Source organism: Megascapheus bottae, chromosome 4 (genome assembly GCF_031878675.1).
Source record: "Megascapheus bottae isolate mThoBot1 chromosome 4, mThoBot2.hap1, whole genome shotgun sequence".
Classification (NCBI taxonomy): Eukaryota; Metazoa; Chordata; class Mammalia; order Rodentia; family Geomyidae; genus Megascapheus; species Megascapheus bottae.
This window is the reverse complement of record NC_143512.1, coordinates 66,455,784-66,482,764: the sequence shown is the minus strand read 5'-3', so window position 1 is coordinate 66,482,764 and position 26,981 is coordinate 66,455,784. Positions and strand designations below refer to the sequence as shown.

The window sequence follows — 26,981 nt, the reverse complement described above, 5'->3', positions numbered from 1 at the left end:
CCTGTGAATCCTGATGGATATGCAATTATGTTATGTGTACTTAAAATGCAAATACCATGACCTAAGAATAAATTTCATTTGAGTATCATTATTCAATAAGTTTCTAATTGTAGGCTTGTTGAGCTTTAGCTTGAACAAATATAGCATTTATTCTGCATTTTTGGAATTAAGCTAAAGGTCAAAGGTCATCATTAATATTGGGAGAAAAGCAAGAATTTTGTATTAAAGAACCTGCAGTGAAAGATTAAAATCCAGGTATTGAGTCATTAATTGTGTCAATTTCATTGCTGGTTTGCAGCTGAACATTCATACTCTGCAGATATTATTCCAATTTAACACAAACATAGTACTACCAAGAAGTGCTATTTGACTATTTAGGTAGGGAATGAATGAATGACTAGATAAGGAACTAGACTGTCATAGGCTTAACGAAAATATCAACTGAAAATCAACCACCCATTTAAATAGAAAATATAAAGCTATACAACTTCTAGGAAGTACAAAATCTTAAACTGTAGATAGTTCTTTTTTTGTTTAGTTTCTCTCTCTCCCCCCCCTTCTCTCTTTTGTTCAAGAGTGGGACCTGAATTTGATACCTAATGCTTTTACTCACTGGCTAGTGCTTTACCAACTGGACCATGCTCCCAGCCCCATCCAGACAATTCATCTATCATTTGCAATTTCTCAGTTTATGTTCGAGCAACAAACACTTGTCTGCATCAGCACTTCCCCAGAACACATACTCCTACATTGTGCTGCTTTTCAGCATCCTTTCTTTAAAAGAATTCTTTTCCTAAGATACTTTACTCGTTTCTCCCCATTCAATCTATTTACCTTCCATTCTTTCTGTATAACTCAATGGAGCGTTTCCAGGGAACTTTCCTTGCCCCCTCACCACCATAAGATTCCTATGAATATATCTTATACATACCTGGTTCCCATAGTATGTGCTTCACAAGGTTAGACTATCAAAGTTGGTGCCTATTTTTCTCCTCAACATCCCTACGAACAATCCTGGGGTTTATTTCTCTCATTTTTCAAACATTGCATACATCCAGATACACAAGTACAGACTGAGGCTCTTAACCACCCACCCATGAAAGGCTGGAGAAAAGATTCAGAATATATGGACTGAGACAGGAAAAAAGTGGAGATTGGATTGAGGACGGATTTTGTGTGAGTCTGTAACAAGGAAACACCTACTGACTAGAGGCAAGAAAGACAGCAAGGTCAGAATTTTGAGGTTAGATAGAAAACTCTGGAATAATAATCCAATTACCTGTAATAATGGGTAGTCAATTCCCCACAGGTCTCTTGTGTTTCTGTACAAAATCTGAGCAAGGGTACTGGCAGCCTTTTCTCTTTTCAAGTATGTTATACAACAAATAGCCTTGGCTGATAGTTGTCCTTTCAAGAAGATGAATGATTTCTTTACAGTTCAGAACAAATGAAGTAATCGCTCCCCACCCCGGGGCAAAAATAAGTCAATTCAGCTTACTTTAAAGAACTAGTGTTTGCTTGTGTTGGGGCTTCTTAGCACTGCCTGCACAGCATCCATGTGAGATGCGCAAAGAAGGAGAGCTAGACACATGAAACTCACTTCATACATGGAGGTAAAATAAAGTTCTCTGTCTCTCTTTCAAGAGGCTCATTTTTCCTTCAAGCATTAACATCCATCATCACATTAGCCTGAAAACAGGCCCTTTCTAGTTCTAGACAGTCAGGTTTGGGGTACCTAAGTATATGAGCCAGGTCTACACAGCTGTGAGATTTTCTAGCAGTAGGATTATTGAAGAAGAAGCACAAAGAAAGAACAAAGCTGGAAGGCAAAGAGATGGCTGTGCCAGTGGCGCATGTCTGTAATCCTAGCTATTCAGGAAGCTGCAGTCTGTAGATCACAGTTTGAGGTCAGCCTCAAACTAGAAATAGCAGGTCTGAAAATGTGGCTCAAGTGGTAGAGCAATCAGCCCAGCAGCTGGGGCTCAAACCCCAGTCCTAACAGATAGATAGACAGACAGATAGATAAATAGATAATAGATAGACAGACAGACAGACAGATACAGAGGATCTATTCTTTCTTCCTGGTTCTCCTTTAATATCCCTAAGAACAATTCTGGAAAAACTTAAGGGATAGTCATTGATGAGAAATGCATATGTAAACATATGTATATATGTACATGTGCAGGCAAACATATGCTTATTTACAGCCTGAAATCGATTCTCAAAACCTTTTTTGCTTTCTTTCCACTTTTTTTTCTAGGATCCTCTTCCAAGCAAAGCAAACATGCCTTGAACTGCATATCTCATCATTGCAACTGGGTACTCAGCACACAGAACTTTCATTTACATCGTTGGACATTTTCCTTGTCCCCTTAGTCTCTTGCTCTGTCATACAGATGTTAAATTCAAGGACACATGGCCATTTAGTTTCTTGGGTGCACTTGGTCAAAGTAGCCTTGGCAATGGTTATCAGTTACGTGTTAAAACTATCCGCTAGAGAGAAAGTGGGAGAAAATGAGAGAGGAGGTAACACTGTCCAAAAAGATACGTACTTATTAACTTATTTATGTAACCATAACCCTTCTGTACATCACCTTTACAATTAAATTAAATTAAATTAAAAATAAAAATAAAGAAAATCCTAATCTTAAAAAAAACCCAAATTATCAGACATATGGCCCTAAGCACACAAAATACAAAAGGACTTTAAAGAAGTTATGCTCTCTACCAATAGATAGGCAAAAACTGTGTTAAGCATTTTCATGAAACAACTTGATTATTATTTGAGTTTGTCAAAACAAACTCCTCATACAGTTTTTTCTTATTTTTTTTTTGCAAGTGAAAATAGATACTGCACTTACTCATTTTTTTTCTCATCCCATCTTCTCAAACTAGTCCAATTCATTTCCCACTTCACTTTCCTATACAATTGAGTATATGACCTTATGGGACAGCGAGCTGGACTGGAGGAAATTAGACACAGCTCATGGGAATGGACACAAATGCAACAGAGGAAATGATTTTTACAAACATGACTTTTGTTATAAAATTGTTTTCTCTGTGTACACTTCTTATAATGAAAAATGCCTTGGGAATTCTGGGTAGCAGCTTTTGATTTGGTGTGCAATATGCCCACACTCTGCCAGCCAACCTTGGGCTACTGGAAGAAAATCACCAGGCAAGTAGCTAAAATCATGAGCTTAAGACACAAGCATGTTTTACTCTTGTACTCTGGGCCTGGGTGCCTGGGTGCTGCCCCTGAGCTCTTCAGCTCAAGGCTACCACCCTACTCTTTGATCCATAGCCCCACTTCTGGTTTTTTAGAGGTTAATTGGAGATGAGTCTTACATTCTTTGGTGCTGGGGCTGGCTTTGAACCAAGATCCTCAGATCTCAGCTTCCTGAGTAGCTAGGATTATAGGCATGAGCCACCATGCCCAGTGCTCTGAAACTTTCTTGTCAATAATTTTTGCATTTACCCTGAAAGAACAATAATTAGATAGGATATTACAGGCCCACACATTAGCAGGAAGGATGAAAATTTCTTCCTTTTTTAATTTTTTTTCATTTAATTTTTTATTATCAAGGTAATATATAGAGGGGTTACAGTTACATTCACCAGATAGTAGGTACATTACTTCTCATACACAATTTCTTTCTTTCTGTTATTTTTTCTTTTGGGTGGGACATGGGGCTTGAACTCTGAGTCTGGGCATTGTCCCTGAGATTTTCAGTTTAGGGCATTAGCTCTACCACTTGAGCCACAGCACCACTCTTGTTTTCTGGCAATTAATTGCAGATAAGAGTCTTCCAGACTTTTGTGCCCAGGCTGGCTTTGAACAGTGATTCTCAGATCTCAGCCTCTGGAGTAGCTAGGACTACTGGCGTGAGCCATCAGCACCCAACAAGAACCTTAATTTTTAAAATCAACAGGTTTTTAGCTCCAGACCTAACCCAACGTTAAGTCATTCAGGAGTAAATTCTCCCCAAATGCAGTCATACTCCTCTTGCTTATGATCCCTATTCCTCTTTATTTCAAGCCAGACTGGTGGCCTCAGGCCCCACTCCTGAATACTATAACTACCTGGGGTCTGCTCAGCTTCATCCAAAATCACATGCATACCATCCTTTTCTCTATCCTATCTTCTTCACTCCAATTCTAGGGATCTAATCCAGGGCTTTATGAGACACATACTCAATTATTGTGCCATATCTGTAGGCTTTCAAGCCTCTTTTTTTTTTAAAAAAAGGAACCTGGCAAGACAATAAGGGAAAATCCACATAGGTTGCAGTTTCTCACCATGGTCTTGGGGAATCAAGCATGTGAGCGGCTGCTGTCACACCACCACGGCCTTGAGCAGTTGTGCATGAGCCTCTTGGTATCACATCATGGCCTACTGCACCTGGGAGACTTGCACATGAACAGGGGCTGACTGGACTCCGGAAGTGTGAATGGGAATGGACATCCAATCAAAAGAGCTAAACCACCCCTGGAGAGCTTGTGCAGGCTGGCTGGAGCCTCCTGGGTCTGAGGACTGCTATAGCCTACAGGCTGTCCAATTGTCTTGAGAGTCAAGTAGGTCTCTCAGAGAGACACGTTATCAACCCCCGAACAATGCACTCCAGCAGCCTTCTGTAGGAATCCTCCCATCTGCAAGAGCTCTGCTTATCATTTTTATCAATAAATCTTTGCCATTTCACTTCTCCCTCTATGTCTGTGGACTCATTTTGTGAGACCATAGATACCTACATGATCATTGATTTTGTGTTTAATCTGATTCTTTGTATATGAGAGACAATGAACACATCATTAATATTGGAAGAATGAAAATCTTGTACTAGAAGGAAATGATTAAGCCAGTGGCTCACGCCTGTAATCTTAGCTTCTCAGGAGGCTGAGATCTGAGGATTGAAGTTCAAAGCCAGCCCAGGCAGGAAAGTCTGTGAGACTCTAATATCCAATTAACCACCAGAAAACCAGAAGTGACACAGTGGCTCAAACGGTAGGGTCGTAGCCTTGAGCTCAGGGACAATACCCAGGCCCAGAATTCAAGCCCCATGACTGACCCCACCCCCGTGCTAAAAGAAAGAAAGAAAGAAAGAAAGAAAGAAAGAAAGAAAGAAAGAAAGAAAGAAAGAAAGAAAGAAAATGCTTAAACTGGAAACAAGAGAGATGGTAGCCAAACCAAATGTGCTGTTGCCTGTCTCTGTATATGGCATTTTAACAAAGATCAGAGAGCAAGTAAAACTGTAAAGCTGAATGGAGACAACATGAAAACAATATTGTTATTTCATGTAATAACATCGTGAAAACCTCTATGAGTGCAAGAAGAATGAAGTTTATTATAAAAGAAACAGAATGCTATTAAAATTTTATTTATTTATTTTTTTGCAGTTGTGAAACTCAGTTCATTCTCGGGCTGTCGAGAATGAATTTTAGAGGCAAAGCTGAAAAATAGAAAAAACACTGGGAAGTTTGCTGCAATATGATAAGGCCTAAACCAAGGAAATAACTGTAGAGACAATAGACCATGGGCAAAGATCACTGCTGAATTTGAAAGATAAGACCAAAAAATCAAGAATGACTCCTCTATTGACACAACTGGTTAAATCCATAGTAGCAGCACTTACAGAAAGGGATATGATAGTAATTTAAGAGTGAAGAGAGGAAAAATTGAGATGATTCAAGATTTCAGATTCTAGGACTAAATGGATGTGATATGACACATCCAATTCAAGCTTCCAAGGAAGTATGTGGACATCCGGGGGCATCAGAAACCCAACCAAGTGTTCTAGGTTCAGATATCAATCGGAAGTCTCAGCAAATACATGAATATTTGAGAAAAGTGAGAATAAAGTTACTTTACTTCCACTGGGAGACATTCTTAGTGACTTCTCTACACAATCCTTGCTTTTATGATACCAGATTCAATGAAAATCAGATGGTTTCAACAATATATACAAATATATATACACAAATATATATATATATATATATATGAAATCTTCTCCAGTTCTCATTATAAATAGACTCCCAAGAAAATAACACAGAAACAATATCTTCCTTCATGCAGGGATTCTAAACACCTATTTGGAAAGCATTTTCATGTTTATCAAGAGCTCTCCTAAAAAATAAGAAAATAAGAAATGAGAAAATACTGACCCTAAGACTGGAGTAGAGGGAAAGTTGTTCCTTACCTCCTCTTCTTCAAGTAGAATGAGCCGAACCACAACAATGTGAATTGCATTACCAATGCTTGGGTTATGGAACAATCCAGTGACCTAGAAGCAAAACTAGAAAATTAGTAGCTTGACATGACTGTATCATATATACCTATTCCCAGGGAAGAAAATGAACTATAATGTAATTAAACATATTCTTCTAGCTCATGAATTCTGTGCAATTCAAAGAAAAGTGAATCTCAAGTAACATGATAAGATTTAAAGACACTCATTCACGATGATTGACTGGCTGAATGCTTGAAACACTGATGCCTTTCTTTTCTTGGCCTTTTCACTAGCCCAGGATCTTTCCTTTTCCTGATTAGTTATTCAGGGAAAAACCTTTTCCCACCTCCACAAGTCAAACACCCTCTCTGGGAAGGTAAAATACATCAATAATAACAAAAAGAATCTTGAAATTAGAGGTCACAATTCTGGAAATTAGAGATTGCAATTTTAGAATCTTATCCCATCCATCTGTCTCCCTTTACTCATCGGTATACTAATGTCAAGTGGTAGTGCCTCACTTACTCAATACCTGATAAATATCAAGTGATAAATTACCAAATTTCCCCTTGATTCACACCTTAAAAAAAGGACTAATTTGTCCTGCCACTGTTAGGCAGGAAACAGACTCATAGACTCACACAAGTGTGAATATGTGTCTATGTTACTATGTGTTAAAAAGACAAAATACGCTCTTTTCTCCTCTTGTCACTCTTATTTCCTTGATTCCTGATTTTTTGATACAGGGCCTTGCTATGAAGCCTAGGTTGACCTTGAACTTGCCATATTCCAAGAATCCCTTGTGCTGGGAATAAAATATACAAGCCACCAATAGCTAGTTATATGTTTTTATATAATATACAGTATGCTATTATGCACAATGTTTTGTTAGGACCAAGGTCATTCCAAATGAGATCTGTTCACCATCTGCCCTCTCCCTCTGCTTCCACCTGCCGTCTCCACATACCATGTTCATGATGGTTAGAATGTAGGACTCCACGTTCTCACTGCCATGATACTCAACCATCTTCGTGTCAGCCACCACCAGAGTCTCCACCCATCTCTCCTTGCTTATGGAGCGCCGAGAGAGACTTCTGCTTGGCAAATGGCTCCTCTCCCATTTTTCTCGTTGTAGCTCCTGCTTCTCAGAGCTGGAGATGCTGTCTGAATATTAAGTAGAAAATAGTAGGGTACTTCTGTATTCACACTCTACATTATCCACTATATTGTAAAGATTCCACGGGGATGTCCTTAGATACATGAGTGGAATAGAAGAACACAGCAGTGAAATACCTCAGATTTGAGTCTTATTGGGAGTTTTAAAAAGTATTCACTTAAAATAACAATTACCTAGATCATTAAATATTTCTTTCACTATTGAAAATATTTTAAATTATGCATCATAACATATGCCTGTAATGCTAGCATTCAGATGGTTGAAGCAGGAAGACAGCAAGTTCAAGGACAGCCTAGAACTTGAAGAGGGTATCTTTCTTCCAACCTGTGTTTTTCTTATCAAATACTAAGACCTTGTCTCAAACAGCAATTATATATATTATGATGTGTTATATCAATACTTTATATACATGGTTTTATATACTGAATTATTTAGATACCGAAAACAGGCATATAAATCCATATTGTATATGTTTATATAAATTATAAAACATGAAGCATGAAAAACATGAAAGCTCCCAACAAGAATGAAAACTGTCATTTTCTTCTCAGTTATTTGTTGTATAACCTGGGCAAGGACCTATACCTGGCTTTTCAATGCCAAGTTGCTTATTCTCATAAATGTGTAAAGCATATATTTTTCCCTTCATTTTTCAAATATTGAAATTGATATACAGAATGTTTAAAAATCAAACAACAAGGGCTGGGAGTTTGGCCGAGTGGTAGAGTGCTTGCCTAGCATGCACAAACACCTGGGTTCGATTCCTCAGTACCACATACACACACAAAGCCGGAAGTGGTGTTGTGGCTCAAGTGGTAGGGTTCCAGCCTTGAGAAAACCCAAGGGCAGTGCTCATGCCCTGAGTTCCAGCCCAGGACTGGCAAAAAGAAAAAAAGAATCAAGCAAAGTCATACAATCCATTCAGCTATTTGTCCTATACAAAAGCATTTTACATAAGTGTCATGTTGTATCCCACAGGATAAAGCTGCATAAACCTGGAGAATATGTAAGTTAGAAAACTTAGGAATTATATGAGCATTCTCTTTTAAGAAGTGGAAGAAAAGCTGGACACCCAACACAAGACAATTATTAAGGTGAGCACCAAATTTCAATATGAAAAAGACTTGGTATGTAAGGATCATGATTGGGAAGTTAAAATCTACAGGAAGATACAAATTATGAAGAAAACTGGGTAGGAATCATTACCAAAATTCTAGAATAAAGCCAGGAACCAGTGTGAGTTCCCTACGAAAGCTCCAAATGTTCAACCCACAGTTTCTAAGTTTCTGCAGTTCTTCTCCAAGAGTCTAGTACATATATACTTTCATTCTGTTTCTTTAAACAATTTTATCTCAAGTTATTGTATCACTTGTCTTTATACCTTATGAATAATTGATATTCTTTTTTCTGTATTTAATACTAAAATCTATTAAACAAAAATAACACAAGAAAGGAGAAAGAAGGAATGAAAAAGAAAAAAGGAAGAAAGGAAAGCAAGAAAGAAATGAAAGAAAGAAGAAATAAGAAAGAAACCCAGTTGTTCATGATATTTTAGCAACCCTAGCTAATGAAGATAAGAGGTCTTTTTCTTTCAAAGGACACCATTAAATTACTTTCCTTTTGTTCCATTAAATGAGCAAATTACTTGGTCAAATAAGAAGAAATGTAGACATGAGGGATGGGATCAGATAAATACACATGTATATTTTAAACTTTCTACAAAAGTTACTGCAAGGACATGTGGAAGTTTTCCAGTCCTGTGCTAAGTATATAGACCTCATGCCTCATTTAATCAAGCCAATGATTCCATGAGAGAAAGGCTACTATTACTATAACATAGATCAAGAAATTGAGGTCAAGGAGATCAGATAATTTCCCCCAAGTCATGCTGTGAACAACATACCCTGGATCTAGCCAAGTCACCTAACTCAGCAACCACAAAGAAGTGCACAAAAGGGGCAATACCCCTCCTCCACCAACTCCTCTGTCAGACGAACTGAGGCAAAAAAAGTAATTAATATGTGGAACAGAATCATGAGGGATACATCAAGAATATGTGAAAAAAAGTCATTGTCTGGATTCAAATAATTCCTGGGAAGACATATGAGTTCCATGATCTAAAGTTCCAGAAGCACAGCAGAAATGGGAGGCCTTGAACTGGATCCTGGTGGGATTGTGGAAGAGAGGATGCATTTTATTTGGCTGACCCTGTTGAGTTTGATGCAATTATTCCAGATTTTTGACCCAGGAAATACTTCTGCTAAGCAATTCTGGAAAATCTAAGAAGCCAGCCCTATATATCTATCTCCATTGCGCAATGAATAAGCCTGCTATCAGTCTGGGAAGTTTCCCTGTTTAAGCTCCTCTTCTGGGCAGGTATGGTTTTGGGAAATATTGCAAAGGTTCTGTGATTGCAGAACCTTCTAATTAAGCTCTAGGCAGCTATTGGGCCACAAGAACATACCTGTACTCTTGTTACCTGCTTGACAGAGTGGCACCCAATTCATGCCTGCTGTGCAGGTGAATGAATTGGAACTGATTTTTGAACCACAAGGGAGGAAGGACTGAAAAAATTGTTTATTTTTCCTATGTTATGACTTGTTTCAATTAGACAATTCTCCACACGGAAACTGGGAAGGGTTTGTTTCAAAAGAGAGAACTCTAGCCAAATGGAGAGTTTAAGTAAGGACAATTTCCCATGCTAACCAGGGACTGACTTTCCTGTACCTGAATGAGGGGAATTCAGACAGTTGCCCAGCATCCACTGAGCTGCCTAGGCAATGCCTAGCACACTAAGAAAAAAGAGATCCCTGGGGAAGACAGCACAACCCATGACTTTCCTTTCCCACACAAGTTCCTCTCTTGTTTAGGACTCTGTTGAGTAGCCCAGCCTTCTCAGTTGATTTCTCAGACTTTATTGTCCTCCACAGAAGACAGAGGTCACACCTGGATAAAAGTGTGCTTGGCGTAGGACCAAGAATCATAGGAAAGCGAGCATGGTGATCACTGTCACCCTCTCTCATTTTCTCTCAATTTTTCCCCTCTCAACATTCCCTCCCCACCCACAAGCTCTAAGTTCATTTCTAGAGTCTAGTGAGCAGCCTACTGAATTGATTCACCCTTTCTGCCACCATTTCTGTGCTTCCTTTTTCACTCCACAAACACTTACATATAAGACAAAGGTACAGAAATCAAAAACAGCATCAAAAGAGAAAAAAAAAAGAAGAAAAGAGAACCACAAATAGCACAATTAAGAAAACCTTCTTGGAAGAGAAGGGGAAAAACAAGATGATGAGACAAAGGACAAAAGGTGAACCAATTTAACAGCGATATTCACAAGACAATATGTTGAAAATGAGCTTTACAACTTAAGGGTGAGGGGGGAGAGAAAGTAGGAGAAAAACCTGGGAAGGGCTATCAATATTCAAGAAGTAATATAATCACTACCTGATGAATATAACTGTAAGCCCCCTATACATCACACTGACAATAATATATACATATGTATATATATATTTATTTAAACTCTCTTGTTTCCAATTTTTCCAGGTGTTTTTATTTCATTATGAGCTGGGCATTTATCCAAATGATCACAAACTAGAGCACACTAAAGCACCATGTTCATCTTACCATAGCTAAGATATGGGATCAACCCAGATGCCCCTCAGTGGACAAATGGATCAAGAAAATGTGATAAATTACACAATGAAACCCTGTCTCTATCAGAAAGAATGACATTACTCCATTCCTAAATATTCTTTTGAAGTCAGTAAGTTATTTTATTCTTATAATAATAATAAGAGGCAAATCTTATGATCATCACTTCTAGAAAATAAAGGTTCTCAGAGAGAATAATTTGTTCTAAAGCTCACAGACTATAAGCAGCAGAACAAGTACTGTAGGTGAGGAGGTTGGTTGTTCTTTATTTGGTGGCATGGAAATAAGGGTGGGTGGGTTCCTGGCATCAGCTGCCTGGAAACTCTGGAGCAAAAAGAATCAGTATGTAAAGATTATCTGGGGAAGAAACTAGAGCAAAGAGCAGCTGAGACCTAGCAATCCAGTCCTCACCATTTGAAGCCATGCTTGGAGGACATCTACCCCAAAGATGGTAGTCTTGAGGAGAAGGCCAATAAGTACTATGTGATCCTTTAATGTTAGATGTTTCTTTGAGGTGACACTGTTTGCTTCTTTTATAAATTCAGTAAACACCACTTAGGAAAAAAGTCCTGGACCAGAGTTTGTGCCTGGAAAGATGGGACCAAAATAAAATTAGGAGGATATCTAGGGCTGGTATGGGCTTTCAGGGCTACTACTGTTATTCATTCCTTGTCTGTATGGGTCTGCCCCAAACAGTTTGTGATACTTGCAAACCATTTGACCTTGGACCCTTTTCTGTCTAATGAGAAAGTCAAATTTAATTCCCAGTTTTAAAATGCATTTTACTTATGAATTCATTTCTTCAAAGAAAAGTATGAATTAGATCCCTAAAGTGGCAGCAATGACGAGACATAGAGGATGAATCCTAAAGGAGATTCCTCAGGGCACAGCCTTAAACTACAGGATGAGACCACTTCCATCGCTAGTGTTCTCTGAGTTGAGCAAGCACACCTTTCCACTGCCTATGAATCAGCAACAGCAGTTTGCTGTCCCTTCATATTTTCAACTAGACCACCTTTTTGGCAGGCAGTGCACAGCAGCCTTCCATAGCAAGGTTACATGTTGGCATTCATGTGCCTATCTAACTATATCAGTGGCTGAGCAAGCAGAAGTACCCAAGGCACCTGTTTCCTCAAGCTGGCTTAGAGCACATTTAAACCCAAAAATAAGCTAGGAAGCCCATTTTCCTTCCTAAGAAAGTTAGTTTAATTCACTGTGAACCAAAAATATGTTTATACTTAGGTAACAGACTATCCATTTCTCAAAACTGGCCACGATTGAAGTAAATACAGCTGCCTAAAGATAAACAAGTGAAACAACAGGACCTTAGCTAGTAGATGCCAAAAGCAAGTATGGCCAGGGTTGGGGGTGTGCAAAGAAAATAAGATAAATAAAAAATAATCCCCAAGACATGTCCAGTTCTGCCTGACACTGCCCTGATTTTATTCAGAGTAGGTCACTAAAGAGGAGGGAATTGTTGGAGCTTGTGAAACTTTACTGAACAACATTAAACCCAGGGTAAGTGAAAAGGACATTTCAAGATCCCTTGAGAATACCAATGATCAGAATGAGATGAGAATATTTTGGAACAATTAGACGCATTGTTATTTCATAAATTATCCATTGCATTTACTGCTGTTGTGATGAGAAGCAATTGCAGTGATTTGAGATCTAACCCCACATGTGTCCTCTCTCTTCCTTCCCTTCTGAAAAAGAAAATGTGCTGATGTATGGGGCTTACACTGAAGAACAGATGTGGAGAGGGTAACTGGGGGCAGAAGAAACACAAGTTTCGCTAGATTGTCAACCAACTCCAAACTTGCGTAAACATTGACTGAACTCTTGACACACTGACTATAGCTTGGTGACCAGGGCTGTCGAGTAAACTCAATTCATGCAAGGCACCATGGGAAATTTCAGTCCTCTACAGTGAACTTACATTGATCTCACTTGTTTAAAACATCCTGCAGTTACCTTTCTACCAGTTTGCACAGGACCACTCACATTGTAAATCATCAAGTGGGATTCTGGGAATGCTGTCCACAAAACTCTCCACAGTGAATCTCGCTTTGTTTTCAGAATTTCTATCCATGCCTACCTAGTGTTCCTGGCATATTACTGGCTCAAGGCAGTTCAAAAGTAGTTAAAATTTAAAAGATGGCTAAAGATTCTTCAGATTATAAAAGCTGAAATCTGTATGGGAATAAAGGAAAAATACCTTATTTATTAGCCATGGAATGGAAATCAGAATCTGGGGTCCCTGTTTCTTCTAGTAACTGATACTTTTCTCTTAGGGTTCTCTCCTGTTTCTACCTTGGGTAAAATTTCCTATTATTTAAGTAGTCCCACCGGAAGACTAGGAGAATGAAAGAGAAGTTGTCTTTTTCTTTTTTTTTCTACATGAATCAACTCAGGAATTTGTTAGTGGAAAGCTAACACTGGGCTCACTTCCATCCATGATGAGATGAGGATGGATGAATATGGGCCCATATTAATATTTATTTAAAGTTGGTCCTTACTTTTAGCATACCTTCCAAAATGGTCCACGTTAGAATTCCATATCCCTACCTTATACATGCTGGCAGTAGAAAATTGAACTCTATAGTACAGCATGTTCAATAAGTACAATAAAATATTTGAAAGCTTTTTCAAATGTTCATATGGACCTGAAGCCAATTGGTTTTATTTGTTTTCTTGTGGAGGAGTGGGATACTTGGATTTCAACTCAGGGCCTAGGCAAGTACTAAGCAAATACTCTAGGCAAATACCCTACCAATTGAGCTCCCCTCTGCACCCCTAGACATGTGCTTTCCAGTTGTCTGTCTTCCCATAACCCAACTGTCTGTATGGATGGATGCTTTTCTACTATGCTTGAAAGAGGCTACAATAGTCAAACAGGCTCTTGAACAGCCTGGCTCCTTATTTCTGTCAATTATTTGTCCCCTCTTCTTCCTTGATTTTCCTCTGGGAATACGGGATTCTTAAAATAAAGACAAAATTTCCTAGCCTTCTTTGCTGCTAGAATCTGTGAAGATGTTAAGTTTGCTTAACTTAGTCAACTAATAATATAAATCTCCCAATTGCCACATACAACTTTGAGGACTTACTTAAAGGAAGAGAACGGGTCCTCCTTTTCTTCTCCTTCTATCCTGATTTGTACAAGAAAGAAGGAAGAGAATAGGACAAGATTCATGACTGATCCTAAGAGGAGACTAAATTACTGATGATTGTGGAGATAAAATACTAGACATTTTTATCTTCAAGTGTTACTTAAACATAAAGAAAAGAAAGTCACATTTATTCAACTAGAGTAGAATTTTGTCTGCTTTGTTCACTCTGCATCCCAAGGACCTAAAATAGTTCTTTGCACTCAATGTATATTTTTAAATAAATGCACATGTTCTGAATAGCACACTACCCCCTTCAGTTTTATGGATGCTATCTCTTCTCAGATTCCCCAAGGGTTGGCTGTTTTCTTCTCAGAATGGCCAATTGGCCCATCCTTAGGTCAGTGTGCAGCATATCAATAAACAGTGATTCCCTATTTAGTATCTAAACTGTATAGCAGTACAGGAAAACATTTCTCAGCCAGAGCTAGAATATTCAGGAAGATCATATGCTTTATTCTGGTTCCAAGAAAATGAATCTATGAATCCCATGTTGGTGGTTTTAAGAGATCTCTAAACAAAGGCATGGTCAAGAGAGGAGGGGAGGTAATACTACTCACACTTGAGAACCTTAGTTCAAGTCTATTCTTAAGTGAAGCAAGACAATCCTGGGTGACAATCTCCTCAAAGACATAGCATGTTTGTTAAGAAGAAACCTGAGTTTCAAGATTCAATCTCTTTGTGAGTTCTACCTCACCACTGCCTTCATTCACATATAATCTCTTAATATCTCATTTCATCAACTTTATTACAGAATATAAATCAGTTTTAGCTTTTCCCATATCCCCAGATTTCCTCAGAAATGGAGCATCCTGTAGCATCAATATTCCTTTTGCAAGAAAGCGATAATCAAGCTGAAAGCTAAAAGTACAAACAATTTATTATCTTAAATTATCTGCCTGGTCTTTCAGCAAAAAGCAACAAAATGATTATACTGCGGTAAGATTCTATGTTTGAGGAAAGGTGAAAGAGATTGTTTAACTTCTGTTACTGACATATGGGAATCTATGTATATGTGCGTATATTTACTATCCTTTTACCACTCTTGATTCATATAAACTTGATATGTGCCAATTATAAATATATTATTTATTATAAATACACTATTTATATTCACCCAGCTTCCAAAATGCTGCTTTTCTCCTGAAATCTATAGCCCTTTCCCTCGCAAAACCTAGGTTATAATAAATACTTTTCACCTGAGTGCTGGTGCTTCATGCCTGTAATCCTAGTTACTCAAGAGGCTGAGATCTAAGGATCATGGCTTGACACCAGGCTGGACAAGAAAGATCATGTGACACTTAACCAGCAGGAAGTTGGCCTGGCCTTGAATTCAAGGTCCTGTACACACACACACACACACACACACACACACACACACACACACACACGCAAATGGGAAGTACATTCTCTTATATTTTTCTTCTGTGAGGTATTTTTTGTTTGGATGGTTTTACTTAATTTGTAGTTCACTCCTGTGTTAGCTTTACATCACTATGTCAAAACACCTAAGACAAACAACTTAAAAGGGAGAAAGTTTATTTTGGCTCACAAATTCATATCTCCTTTGCTTTTAGGGCTGTAGTAAAACAGAAGAAACATCGCGGTGTGAAGCATGTGATGGAGCACAGATGATCACTCTTCATGGTGGCTGGGAAAAAAAAAAAAGAGAGAAAGAAGCCAGGGACAAAAATACATCTTCAAAGTCTCACTCCTAATCACCCACTAGCTCCACCTAAACCCTGTTCCGGGAGTTTCCACCACATTCCAATACCCATCAAGCTACAAAGTCATTGATGGACTGACTCATTGATGAGGTCAGAGACGCATGATCCAATCACTTCCCAAAGGCCCCACCTCTGAACACTGCTGCCTTGGGTACCAAGTTTCCATCTCAGAGCTTTTGGAGGACAGTTTAGATCCAAAAAAAATTTGGGGGGTCATTCATGGGGCTTGAACTTTGAGCCTGGGCACTGTCCCTGAGCTCTTCAGCTCAAGTTTCTAACTTTGCCACATTGAACCACAGCGCCACTTCCAGTTTTCTACGGGTTAATTGGAGGTAAGAGTCTCATGGACCTTCATGCCCAGGCTGACTTTGAACCTTGATCCTCAGATCTCAGCCTCCTGAGTCGCTAGGATGACAGGCGTGAGCCACCGCGCCCAGCTCATTTGGAAGACTTCTGCTATCTGCATTTTTCATTTTCTTTTTTTGAGGTTTGTTGTTCTTGTTTCTGTTCTGCTGGTTTCTTCTCTTCTTGTGACTTCCTCCTACCGTTCTCCTCTCTTAACTTCTCCTTTCCTTTCCTGTCTTCCCTCCTTTCTTCCCCTTTTCCTCCATCTCTACCTTCTTGCCTTTCTTTTTTTCCAGAACAGAGACTGGAGGCTTTCAAATATGCAGTAAGTACTTGGAGAGTGAATACATGGGTTTGTTTGGTTAATATTTATTTATAGGTATAAAGTAACATGTAAAGCAGTAAGTCAAACAGAGACAGTGCTATTCCCTCTTCTAATAAATAACTTTTACCATTTATTCATCAAAAATTAATTATTTGGAGCCCACATTTGGGACAGTAACAAAGGTGGTTGCTCCAGAGAACCTAGAAGAAAACAAATCTATGAGTACTGAGGTACCCTTAAACAGCTGGTGATAAGCACATTGTTAATGTGGCAGGCTCTTGGATCCAGCAAAGGCCTTGTGGGAAGTTCAAGGACACAGTGCAGCTCAGTCACCAAGGATGAGAGATCAGATTCTAAAGAAGGTCCCTGAGGGCCCTGGGCAGGTCCCTGAGAGTCTCATTGTCTCTCTACCTCACTCTGCGGTGGAGTTACTGCCAGAATGACAGATTGTATTTTAAAGACCAGTGACAAAGACCAGAAGAGTAGCCATTATCAGGACAGTTCTAACAAGAGTGTTTTGTAGCCAGAGAAAATTACTCACAGAGAGAAGTAGCAAGGCTATGCAGACCAGGACCTCAACCTGAGACTCCCAAGCCCACAAGCTGATAGTCATGGTTTGACTCTGATGGGAGGCCCAACTGCCACAAGCACTGACATGATCTTTTCCCAACGGTCCTTAAAGGCCCCCACATTAATTCAAGGAACACGTCATCCAATTCAAGGCTTACTGAGCCAAAGGTCAACTTGGCAAGTGAATCGTTTCTTCTTAACATATTTCTTAATGTATTTGTCCTGCCCCCACACCCCGTCAAATTCCTAGTCTCCAAAAGTAGAACACCCCAAACAAATATGTCTGCATGTTCTAATCATTTTACAGGATAAGGCAGGATGAGGCAGCCAGGCTGTTTAATGATACGGTTCTTCCTAATCAGCATTAAGTAATTATTAGCTACAAAGACAGAAAAAAGGTTTTTTTCTTTGAGTTTTGACCGGTTATGCCCTTTGTCTTTTCCATTGCAAGTAGGATTGAAGAAAACAAAAGTATGTTGTGACTCTATTATATGGTATTAGGCTTAGCTCCTTTCCTTTCAGAAAACCTGAGTCAGATTTTAACTAAGACAGCAAATAACTAGGAGACTGTGGTATAATAGCTGAGCATCTTGAGCTCTAAACAAGTACTATGCGATAAAAATAGAATGTCAGCCACAAATTTAAGTCATATACAATCTTCTAGCAACCAAGGGTGGAAAAATAAATGGGCGAGTTAATTTTAGTAATTTTCTTTACTCGAGGTATTCAAAAATTATTATCATAACATGCAATCAATGAAAATTATTAATGTGATGGCTTGTGCTAATTTTCATAATGCATTTTTTTTGCCAGTCCTGGGCTTGAGCTCCGGGCCTGAGCACTGTCCTTGGACTTTCTCGAGGCTAGAGCTCTACCACTTGAGCCTCAGCATCACTTCTGGCTTTTTTCTATGTATGTGGTACCGAGGAATCGAACCCGGGTCTTCGTGCATGCTAGGCAAGCACTTTAACCACTAGGCCAAACTCCCGGCCCTCATAATGCATTTTTGGAACCCAGTATGTATTTTTTGTGTGCAGCACATTCTGATCTGGATAAGAAACATATTAAGTGCTTCATTACTTCATGTGGTGGTGGCTGCCATCTTGGCCCTAATACGGCTTGGTTTTCCTCAAAATCACTATCCTGTCACTCTCCTAGAAATGTGCTCATCTCGTTCTCAAACATCAGTCTCTTCCTTTATGCATCAAGGTCTATAGTTCCTTAGTAGAAATTTTGGCTTTATTTTCCAGCCACATGCCTTCTTAGAAGAATGGATGCTTTATTGAAGTAATTCCTTTTCTTCCCTTGATTTTACATTTATCCCTAAGTCTATTTTTTCTGCTTTTGGTGAAACAAGATATGAATGAACAGCCTAATGAGGTAGCAATTACAGTTGCTTTGCTAAGGAAGCATTTTTAGATAGAGAGAACAGGTTGCGATTGTTCTGATAAAGGGATAAACTTTAATAAGAGAATTAGAGAAGAAACTCAGAAAAAAGTATGCAATTAAATTACAAAGCTGTGGTTAAGAATCTAAAAGCATTTTTCATAATATGTTAAAATAATTTATCTTCTAATTATAAAATCAGTACTTTTCTAACTATACATATAAAAAATACAACAAAGTGGATAAAAGGAAAACTAGCCACAGTTCCATTTTCTTTCATGAGCTCCAAGAAGTTCTAGAACTTCATCAGAGATGCCTGGTTCTATATTAGATCCCCTAAACTCTGAAGGTAGGAGAGGGCCTTACTCACAGATGATTACTTACTTCGGAAAACAAGATCTGCCCAATTTTGACATGTGGACATATTTGTTTTGAGTGTTTTCCTTTGGGGACTGAGAATTTACAGTGAAACAAATGTGTTGATAAAAGCATAGAGTTTGGAAAGAAGAAACAGATAACTAGCCAAGTTTGTGGGAGAAATGGAGGGATTGAGGGAGAATGGGAGAGAGAAATACATATCATTCATTCCTAAGAAATTGATTAAAAAAAACAACTCCCTGTCCATAAATAATGGGTGAAGAAATAAACAAAATGCAGCATATACATGTGCTATTGCTCAAATATGTCCCCCATGTTTGTATGTTGGAAACTGAATTCCTAATTTAGTGGTGTTTGAGGAATAGAATTTGGGTGAGAGAAAGAAAAAAGCATCATAACAGCAGGGTTTGTGGTACAGTCTCACATCAGGAAATTATACATATGTGCACTGATAATTTAAAACAAAAGGATGAAGCTAATCAAATAAATTATCCTATTTAAGAAAATTCTGGCTGGGCTGTCACCTGTGAGGAAAACGACTCCAGAGTCTTCTTAACATCTAGCCATCAGCAGAAATTCTGATTCTTCTGGTGAGGTAAGGCTATTTTTCCTTTCCAAATCTCAGTACTTTCTGTTTTGTTTGCTGGTTTTGAGACAGGACCTCACTAGGTAGCCCAAGCTGTCTTCAAACTCAGGATCTTCCTGCCTTAGACTTCTCAGTGCGAGAAGGACAGTCAAGTTCCGCTATGTGTGATCTGCTAATCCTGCCTCTGTTGAGTGTGACCTGGTGAGGCCGTTCATGTCCAACATGGCGATACAGACCAATATTACTTTTCTTCTCAGCACTGACAACTCAACCAGTAAGCAAAGGGTAGTTCTTAGGAACAGCTTTGAATCAGCGGGAGTCCCTCAAATTTTAACATCTAGAATTATGGAGAGGCACTCATCAGATTTAAGAACTTTAAACTATAAAATTAAACAACATAAACAAGCTCACCAAGGCCAGGCCAAAGGAGCATTGAGATTGTCACCCGTACAATGATCACAAACCTCGTAGCCTTATCATGTCAAAGAAACCACACTCAGAGTTAGCAGTCTAGGCCTGGTGAAGTCTAGCATCCCAGATACACTGTAAATGAAAAGGCATAACCTGTAGGGACTCAACTGGAAAATAGGAAGCACATACTTCCTGGAGTCTGCCATAAACCATTTCAAATGAGATGGAAATAGTCACAAATACTAAAACATCCCTGTCATTTTATTTAGTTTCCCTGTGAATGTCAACTCAAAGGAGCATGACAACCACTGATAATAACCTCTGAAAGACACTTGGACACAATAAAATAAAAAGGACTCTAAACATTCACACAGTGAGACTAAAGAAGAATATTCTTAGGAGAGGATCACAAAGCACAATAGCCGTGTGCATGCAATCGTATAAAATAATGTTTAGTAAAATGAACTGCAAAAAATAGACACGAGAGTTTTTAAAAATTGAGATTAGGTAGTTACATATATTTCACATTACTGTGGCATAGTAATATTTAGTCACAATCTCTTTATTTTATTTTTTTCCATATATTTTTATTGTATTTAATAGAAGGGTTACATTATATTGACCAGATAGAAGGTGCATTACTTCACAAACATTGATACCCTTTCTCATGTCTTGGTCCCCATTTCCCTCTCCCCACCCCCACCCCTCATATTGTTTTCCTCCCTTCCCTATCCAATTTCAAACAACCAAATAAGCATATATACAATATATCAGATAACAAGGTGAAATACTGTAACAATATGAGATAACCAAGGGACAGCAAAAGAGATGAGAGATAACACAGTACATTAAGGACAACAATCACTCATTACATGTCTTTTGTTTTCTCTCTCTTTTTTTTTTTTTACTTTTATAATACTAAGCCTCCTCGTTCTAAGCTACAAAGTTTATAAATGTTGAAAAATACAGAAACTTCTAGTCTTACATAGAAACAAAATGTTTAACTCTTCAAACATTGACAATAAAACCATTTCTTCCAGATGGGGTGTTCTGTATCTTTCTTCCTTTTTTTTTAGGGTTTCAGTAATTTCTTTCCTCTCTCATTCTCTCCCTTCCATCACTGCCCTTGCTTTGTTTAGTTGTTTCATCAGTGTCTAATGCCACTAATGGGCCCCACTGCTGGATTTTGTCACCTATTTTCCACTGAGTCTATGCCCTTCTCTCATCTTCCCTCAGGTGTGTTTGTGTATACTCCATATATAAGGTATCCAAAAATACAGAGTCATCTAATATAGATAGGACAGATTAAAAAGGGGTCCTTGTTCTTTACATTCTGTATTTTATTTTGTGTATCTATGAAGAGGTGTTTGGGTTTTACACTTCAGTGCTTTTCTCCTAAGAAAATGGCTTTTGTTTCTATATCCTAGAGGTCCTTTCATTTAATGTCATACTACATGGCCTTATGTATCTAGGCTTTGCTCTATTGTAAATGTCTGCTAGTAGAGCCCAAGTTTCTACTGATTATGACAAATGAGGGAAACCATTGAGCCTATGTTCCTTTGAGTCTGGCTTACTTCACTTAATATGATTTTTTCTAAGTCTTTCCATTTCCTTACAAATGGGGAGACGTCGTTCTTTCTGACAGCAGCATAGAATTCCATTGTGTACAAATACCACATCTTTTTGATCCACTCATCAACTGAGGGACATCTAAGTTGGTTCCAGATCTTTGCTATGGTAAATAGTGCTGCAATGAATATTGTTGTGCTAGTGGATTTAGTATGTCCTTGTTTCTGGAGGATTGGGTAAATGCCAAGTAGTGGAATTGCTGGGTCATAGGGAAGCTCTATGTTTAGTCTTTTGAGGAACTGCCATACTGATTTCCATAGTGGTTGAATGAGTTTGCACTCCCACCAACAGTGTAGTAGTGATCCCTCCTCGTTACATCCCCGCCAGCATCTATTATTAGATTTCTTGATCATGGCCATTCTAACTGGAGTGATGTGGAATCTTAAAGTTGTTTTGATTTGCATTTCTTTTATGGCCAGAGATGTTGAACATCTCTTCATGTGTCTGTAGGCCATTTTTATTTCTTCTTCAGAGAAGACTAAGTCTTTGGCCCATCTTTTAATGGGATGGTTGTTTCTCTGGAGATTAGTTTTGGAGTGAGTCAATTTTTTGAGCTGTTCATATATTTTAGATATGAGACCTTTGTCTGTTGTATGGTTAGTGAAGATCTTCTCCCACTCTGTAGGCTTTCTAGTTAATTTGCTAGCTATGTCCTTTGCCATACAGAAGCTTTGCAGTTTAATGCAGTCTCATGTATCCAGACTTTCTCTGATTTGTTGTGTTTCTTGATCCTTATTAAGAATGTTTGGATTATTTTATTTAGTTTTTATTTTTTGGCCAGTCCCAAGGCTTGGACTCAGGGTCTGAGTCCTGTCCTTGGGCTTTCTCAAGGCTAGTGCTCTCCCACTTGAGCCATAACACCACTTCCAGCTTTTTTCTATGTTTGTGGTACTGAGGAATCAAACCCAGGTCTTGATGCATGCTAGGTAAGCACTCTACCACTAGGCCAAACTCCTGGTGCCCACAGCTTTTTTTTAAATAATTTTTTAATGTTATTGTCCGGGTGATGTACAGAGGGGTTATAATTACATATGTAAGGCAATGAATACATTCCTTAATGAACATTATTACCTCCTCCATCACGTCTCTCCCACTTTTCCTTCCCTCCCCAAGTTGTAAAGTTCATTTCCAATACATTGTCTTGTGAGTATTGCTGTTGCATAGGTTTTGTTGCATTTTATTGTTCTCCTTCCCTTCCCCAAATCAGATAAACATATGTACAACACATGAGGCACCAAAATCATATACAATGACCACAGTGGATAAACCAAAGAAGGAATAAAAAAGAAAATGAAAGAAAAAAGGAATATTTCACACAGTACATTACAAACAACAACAACAAAGAATAAACTCTGTTTCCGTACCTTGGAGTTCATTTTCACTAGCATCATCTTATATGGTCATATGTACATAGCTCCTGAGCTACTGCTATACTCTGCTAGGACTATTCTTGACATATACTAATGAGGGAAACCATGGGGACTATGCTTCCTTGGGTCTGGCTTACTTCACTTAATATTCTCTTCTATGTTTTCCCATTTTCTTATGATCCTTTCACTCACTGATGAACGTTTAGGTTGTATTAATCTCTTGGCTCTAGTAATCATACAGACACAGGTTCTGTCTGTGAGATCCAGATTTCAAAGATTCCCTTTGGCTATATTCCATCCTTTACTAGCTTTATTTTGATTTATTGAATGTGTATGTATGCTATTTGTTCTTGAGATGCCAGTGTTTCCATCTTCTCCACCCTTATCACCTAATTAACTCCAGCCTCTCTCATTTGAGAGATTTCTCTATTATAAAGTTGCTGTCATAAAATAATTAATGAACACTTTATAACTGAGATACTTTGAGATACTTATGAGACATATAAGACATTATAATAATGAGATACTTGGATAGTATTAAATTGTCATATTTCTCCTTCTTACCTGTCCATGAGAACAAAGGCCATGGGGACCATGGCCTTCAGTAATGCCTGCCCTGCTAAACAGGGATTTCTTATTTCTATCCTTTCAGCTACCTGTATTACTAGGAATTCTCCTGCAAGGAATAATTGTCTCTTTGCTACCAATTTAAAAATTATTTATCCATATCTGTGTGGATAATGTTGGTTTTTTGGTTTTTTTTTTTTTTTGCCAGTCCTGGGCTTGAGCTCAAGGCTTGAGCACTGTCCTTGGACTTTCTCAAGGCTAGCACTCTACCACTTGAGCCTCAGTACCACTTCTGGCTTTTTGCTATGTATGTGGGGTACCGAGGAATTGAACCTGGGTCTTCGTGCATGCTAGGCAAGCACTCTACCACTAGGCCAAACTCCTGGCCCCAGTGGATATTGTTTTATTCTATGAACTATAATCCAGTGAAATGGACTATGTTGTTTGTTTTGTTATGTAAATTCCCAAGCTTTGTGTACTTTCTACAGGACCAGCATTTTGAGCACTTAACTATCTGGCACCTTAAGACACTACAGCTCACTTTGTACACTTCCTGTGCCAGCCATGGAATCAACTGCTTCTCCCTAAACCTTAGTGCTTTCCTCAGAGAATGGCATTAGAAATTAAAATTTGACCAGGAGTTAGTGGTTCACACCTGTAAACCTAGCTACTCGGAAAGCTGAACTCTGAGGATTATGATTCCAAGCCAGCCTGGGCAAGAAAGTCCATGAGACTCTTATTTTCAGTTAACCACCAAAAAGCAAAACAAAATAAAACCCAAATACTAGCACAAAAAAATAAAAGAGAAACCAAGATCTGATTTTTAGTCTTTCCTTCCACATTGACTATACTGTGTCAGTATTATTTACTTACCAGGTTGATAAGTATCAAGTTTTTTCTCATATTCATTTTTGACTCCCTTATCCTGATTTGATTCTTATGAACACTTTTCACAGATAAAATATAACTGTAGTTTTTAAAATTTAGGACAAAAGTACACTCAAAGACATGACAGCATAGTATTACCAGATTTTGTATAGAAATTTAGAGCTATAATATATTCAATCTACTGTGAAAATAGTATGTAAAAATAAAACAAACAAAACAGCAGAGTGAGTGACCCAGACAAACCAAGATTCCTAGACCCTAATCTCAGCTACTTGACACTCAGAAATTCCCATCTATAGAGCTAAACTTGTGTGTCTGCAGCTGTACCCTGTGCTATGACAGTAAGTAATACATCTAACAGGTTTGACCACATCATGAAAAGTTTCATGTACATGGGCAAAATTAGGAACTGATCTTGAGTCTATCCTCAAAGGCTGCATTAAAAATAAAAATTTAGGAAGGCCCAACAGCCTGTTACGGGTTGCTTCTACACTCAGGTCAATAGTCCAATTACCACTGTAAAAAAAGTATGATAATCTGAATGTACAGTTATTCTAAATTCAGTTCCTGTTTCTACAGCAAGATGACAGGGAGATTAAAGGCATAATTTGGACTCCAATGCACAGTATTCTAAAATCTTCACATACCTGCCTTTTCTATTCCCAAATTTCCAAACCTGACTTTCAAACAAATATGTATTGGGTGTCCACTCAGAGGTGAGTAATAATGACCTAGTCTCTGGCTGTATGGAGTTTGGCATCTCATGGTAAAAGCTCATCACAGACAAGTAAGACAAACCAATCAAGAGTTAAAGTTGTCACATTTCTATGAAACACATAAACAGGTTGTGTGAACAAACAATACTGGGGGGCGGGGGAATTGTACCTTATGTAGGTTGATGAGGGAAAAAGGAGGGAGTGACATTGAACTGAGACATTGATGATGATAGAAGTGTGTCTGCACACAGAGATTCTCACACATACAGAGTAGACCATTTTCCCCCCAGGAGTGATCTCAGGCCTGGCACTGTGGCAAGTGCTCTGAGTACACAAAGGACACTCTAGTCCTTTTGCTTTCAGTGTTTGTCTGTTTGCTGTAGGTGAGGTGATGTGCTTTTTCTCACACTAACCTAGGACCTTGGTCTTCCTATCTCTCCCTCCTAAGTGGCAGGGATGACAGGCATGTGCCACCATGCCTGGCCTGCATGTGTGGAAATTCTAAGTCAAGACAAAGCTCCATGGATATGCTTGAAACGATTGGAAAGATGAGTCATCTCACAGTGAATGTGGGCCAGCAGCCTTGAAAGACCACCCTGAATAGATACAGGAAGCCAGATAACACCCAGTCTCCAGAGAAGGAAGCAGAGGACAGCATGTTAGCAATACCAAAATCATTCCTACCTCCTCTTTCACACTGAAGATTTGGTAACAGTTTCCCTTCCCCTCATCTCCAGTTCATACCCAATTCTGTCCCTGCAACAATTCTTTACCAGTATGAGACTCACACAATGCACTTCACATCCACAGTACATCCGGGATTCCAACCAAATATCCCCGCTTAAATTGTCCCTAAAACCTTGAACCTTTGTCCTTTTCTATCCACACACCCACCTGCTTCACGCAAAATGCCCATGGACCTTTCGGTGGCATTTTGTTGTTGATTTTCCCCAGGGCTGACAACCTTTGGTAACTTGGCCTCATTGCTAGATATCATAGAAATTTTAATAGCTGCCCGGATGGTTTTTGCTTCCTAGTTAATTATTATTGTGAAATACATATGAAATATTTTAGATTCCTGAGTGGCTTAGGAAATTCTAAATTGAAGTCCTTGCCGAGTTGCAGATGGCCAAGCAAGGTCGGCAAACCCCAGAGTCTCCGCTACACAAACAGAATTTGCTACCTTCCATATGCACTTTGGGCTCCAAAGGCCGCTTCCTGCTGTCATGCTCTTCAAGAAATACACAACCCCTGTCCTCCTGCCGATAAAAATGCTACAATGGATGTCCCAAATCAGAATGCTCCTTGCATCCTTTACTACCCATCTGGTCTCCCCTCAGAACATCTACAGAGTATTATCTTTGACAGGTAGAGATATTAAATACAGAGACATGGAGTGACAATGAAGATATGGGCAGAAGTATGATTACAGTTTAAATTCTAGATATGTCTTATTGCAAATCTTTTAATGTATTCTCAACCTTTTAAACATGGGTTTATGATGGTAAAAGACTGTGTTTCTACCTTTCTGAAAGTGCTACAGTTCACCAATTGAAGCAAAGCAAAAGGCTGTTTAGGTGAAGGGTTTGAAAGCTAATTTGGTACTGTTTCTTAGTAACCCCCGAGTGACTAGATAATCTGATTTGGATTGATTTTTCTCTGTCTCCATTTTCTTATCTGAAAAAGGGGACAAATCAGAATTTATCTTAGGAACTCTTGAAAAGATCAAGTGGGTTAAAGCAGAAAGAGAGAGAGAATATGTACAACTATTGGCATTTGGTGAATACTGCATCAACATTACCTATTGCTATTAATAATTATTCCAAATGGCTGGGATCTCTGACGAAGTCCCTGT

At 38.6% G+C, this 26,981-nt stretch overlaps 1 protein-coding gene across 1 annotated transcript in view; it reads right to left on the bottom strand.

Annotated features, from left to right (window-relative positions):
• The window catches only part of Adamts12 (ADAM metallopeptidase with thrombospondin type 1 motif 12), a 220,095-nt gene that overhangs the window by 98,902 nt on the left and 94,212 nt on the right, over window positions 1-26,981 (bottom strand). Inside the window, exons 4-5 of the mRNA XM_090332079.1 lie at window positions 7,195-7,391; window positions 6,198-6,281 (exon numbers count right to left, since the gene is read on the bottom strand). Coding sequence (XP_090188205.1) covers window positions 6,198-6,281; window positions 7,195-7,391 — 281 coding nt within the window. The remainder of the gene's footprint in view (window positions 1-6,197; window positions 6,282-7,194; window positions 7,392-26,981) is intronic.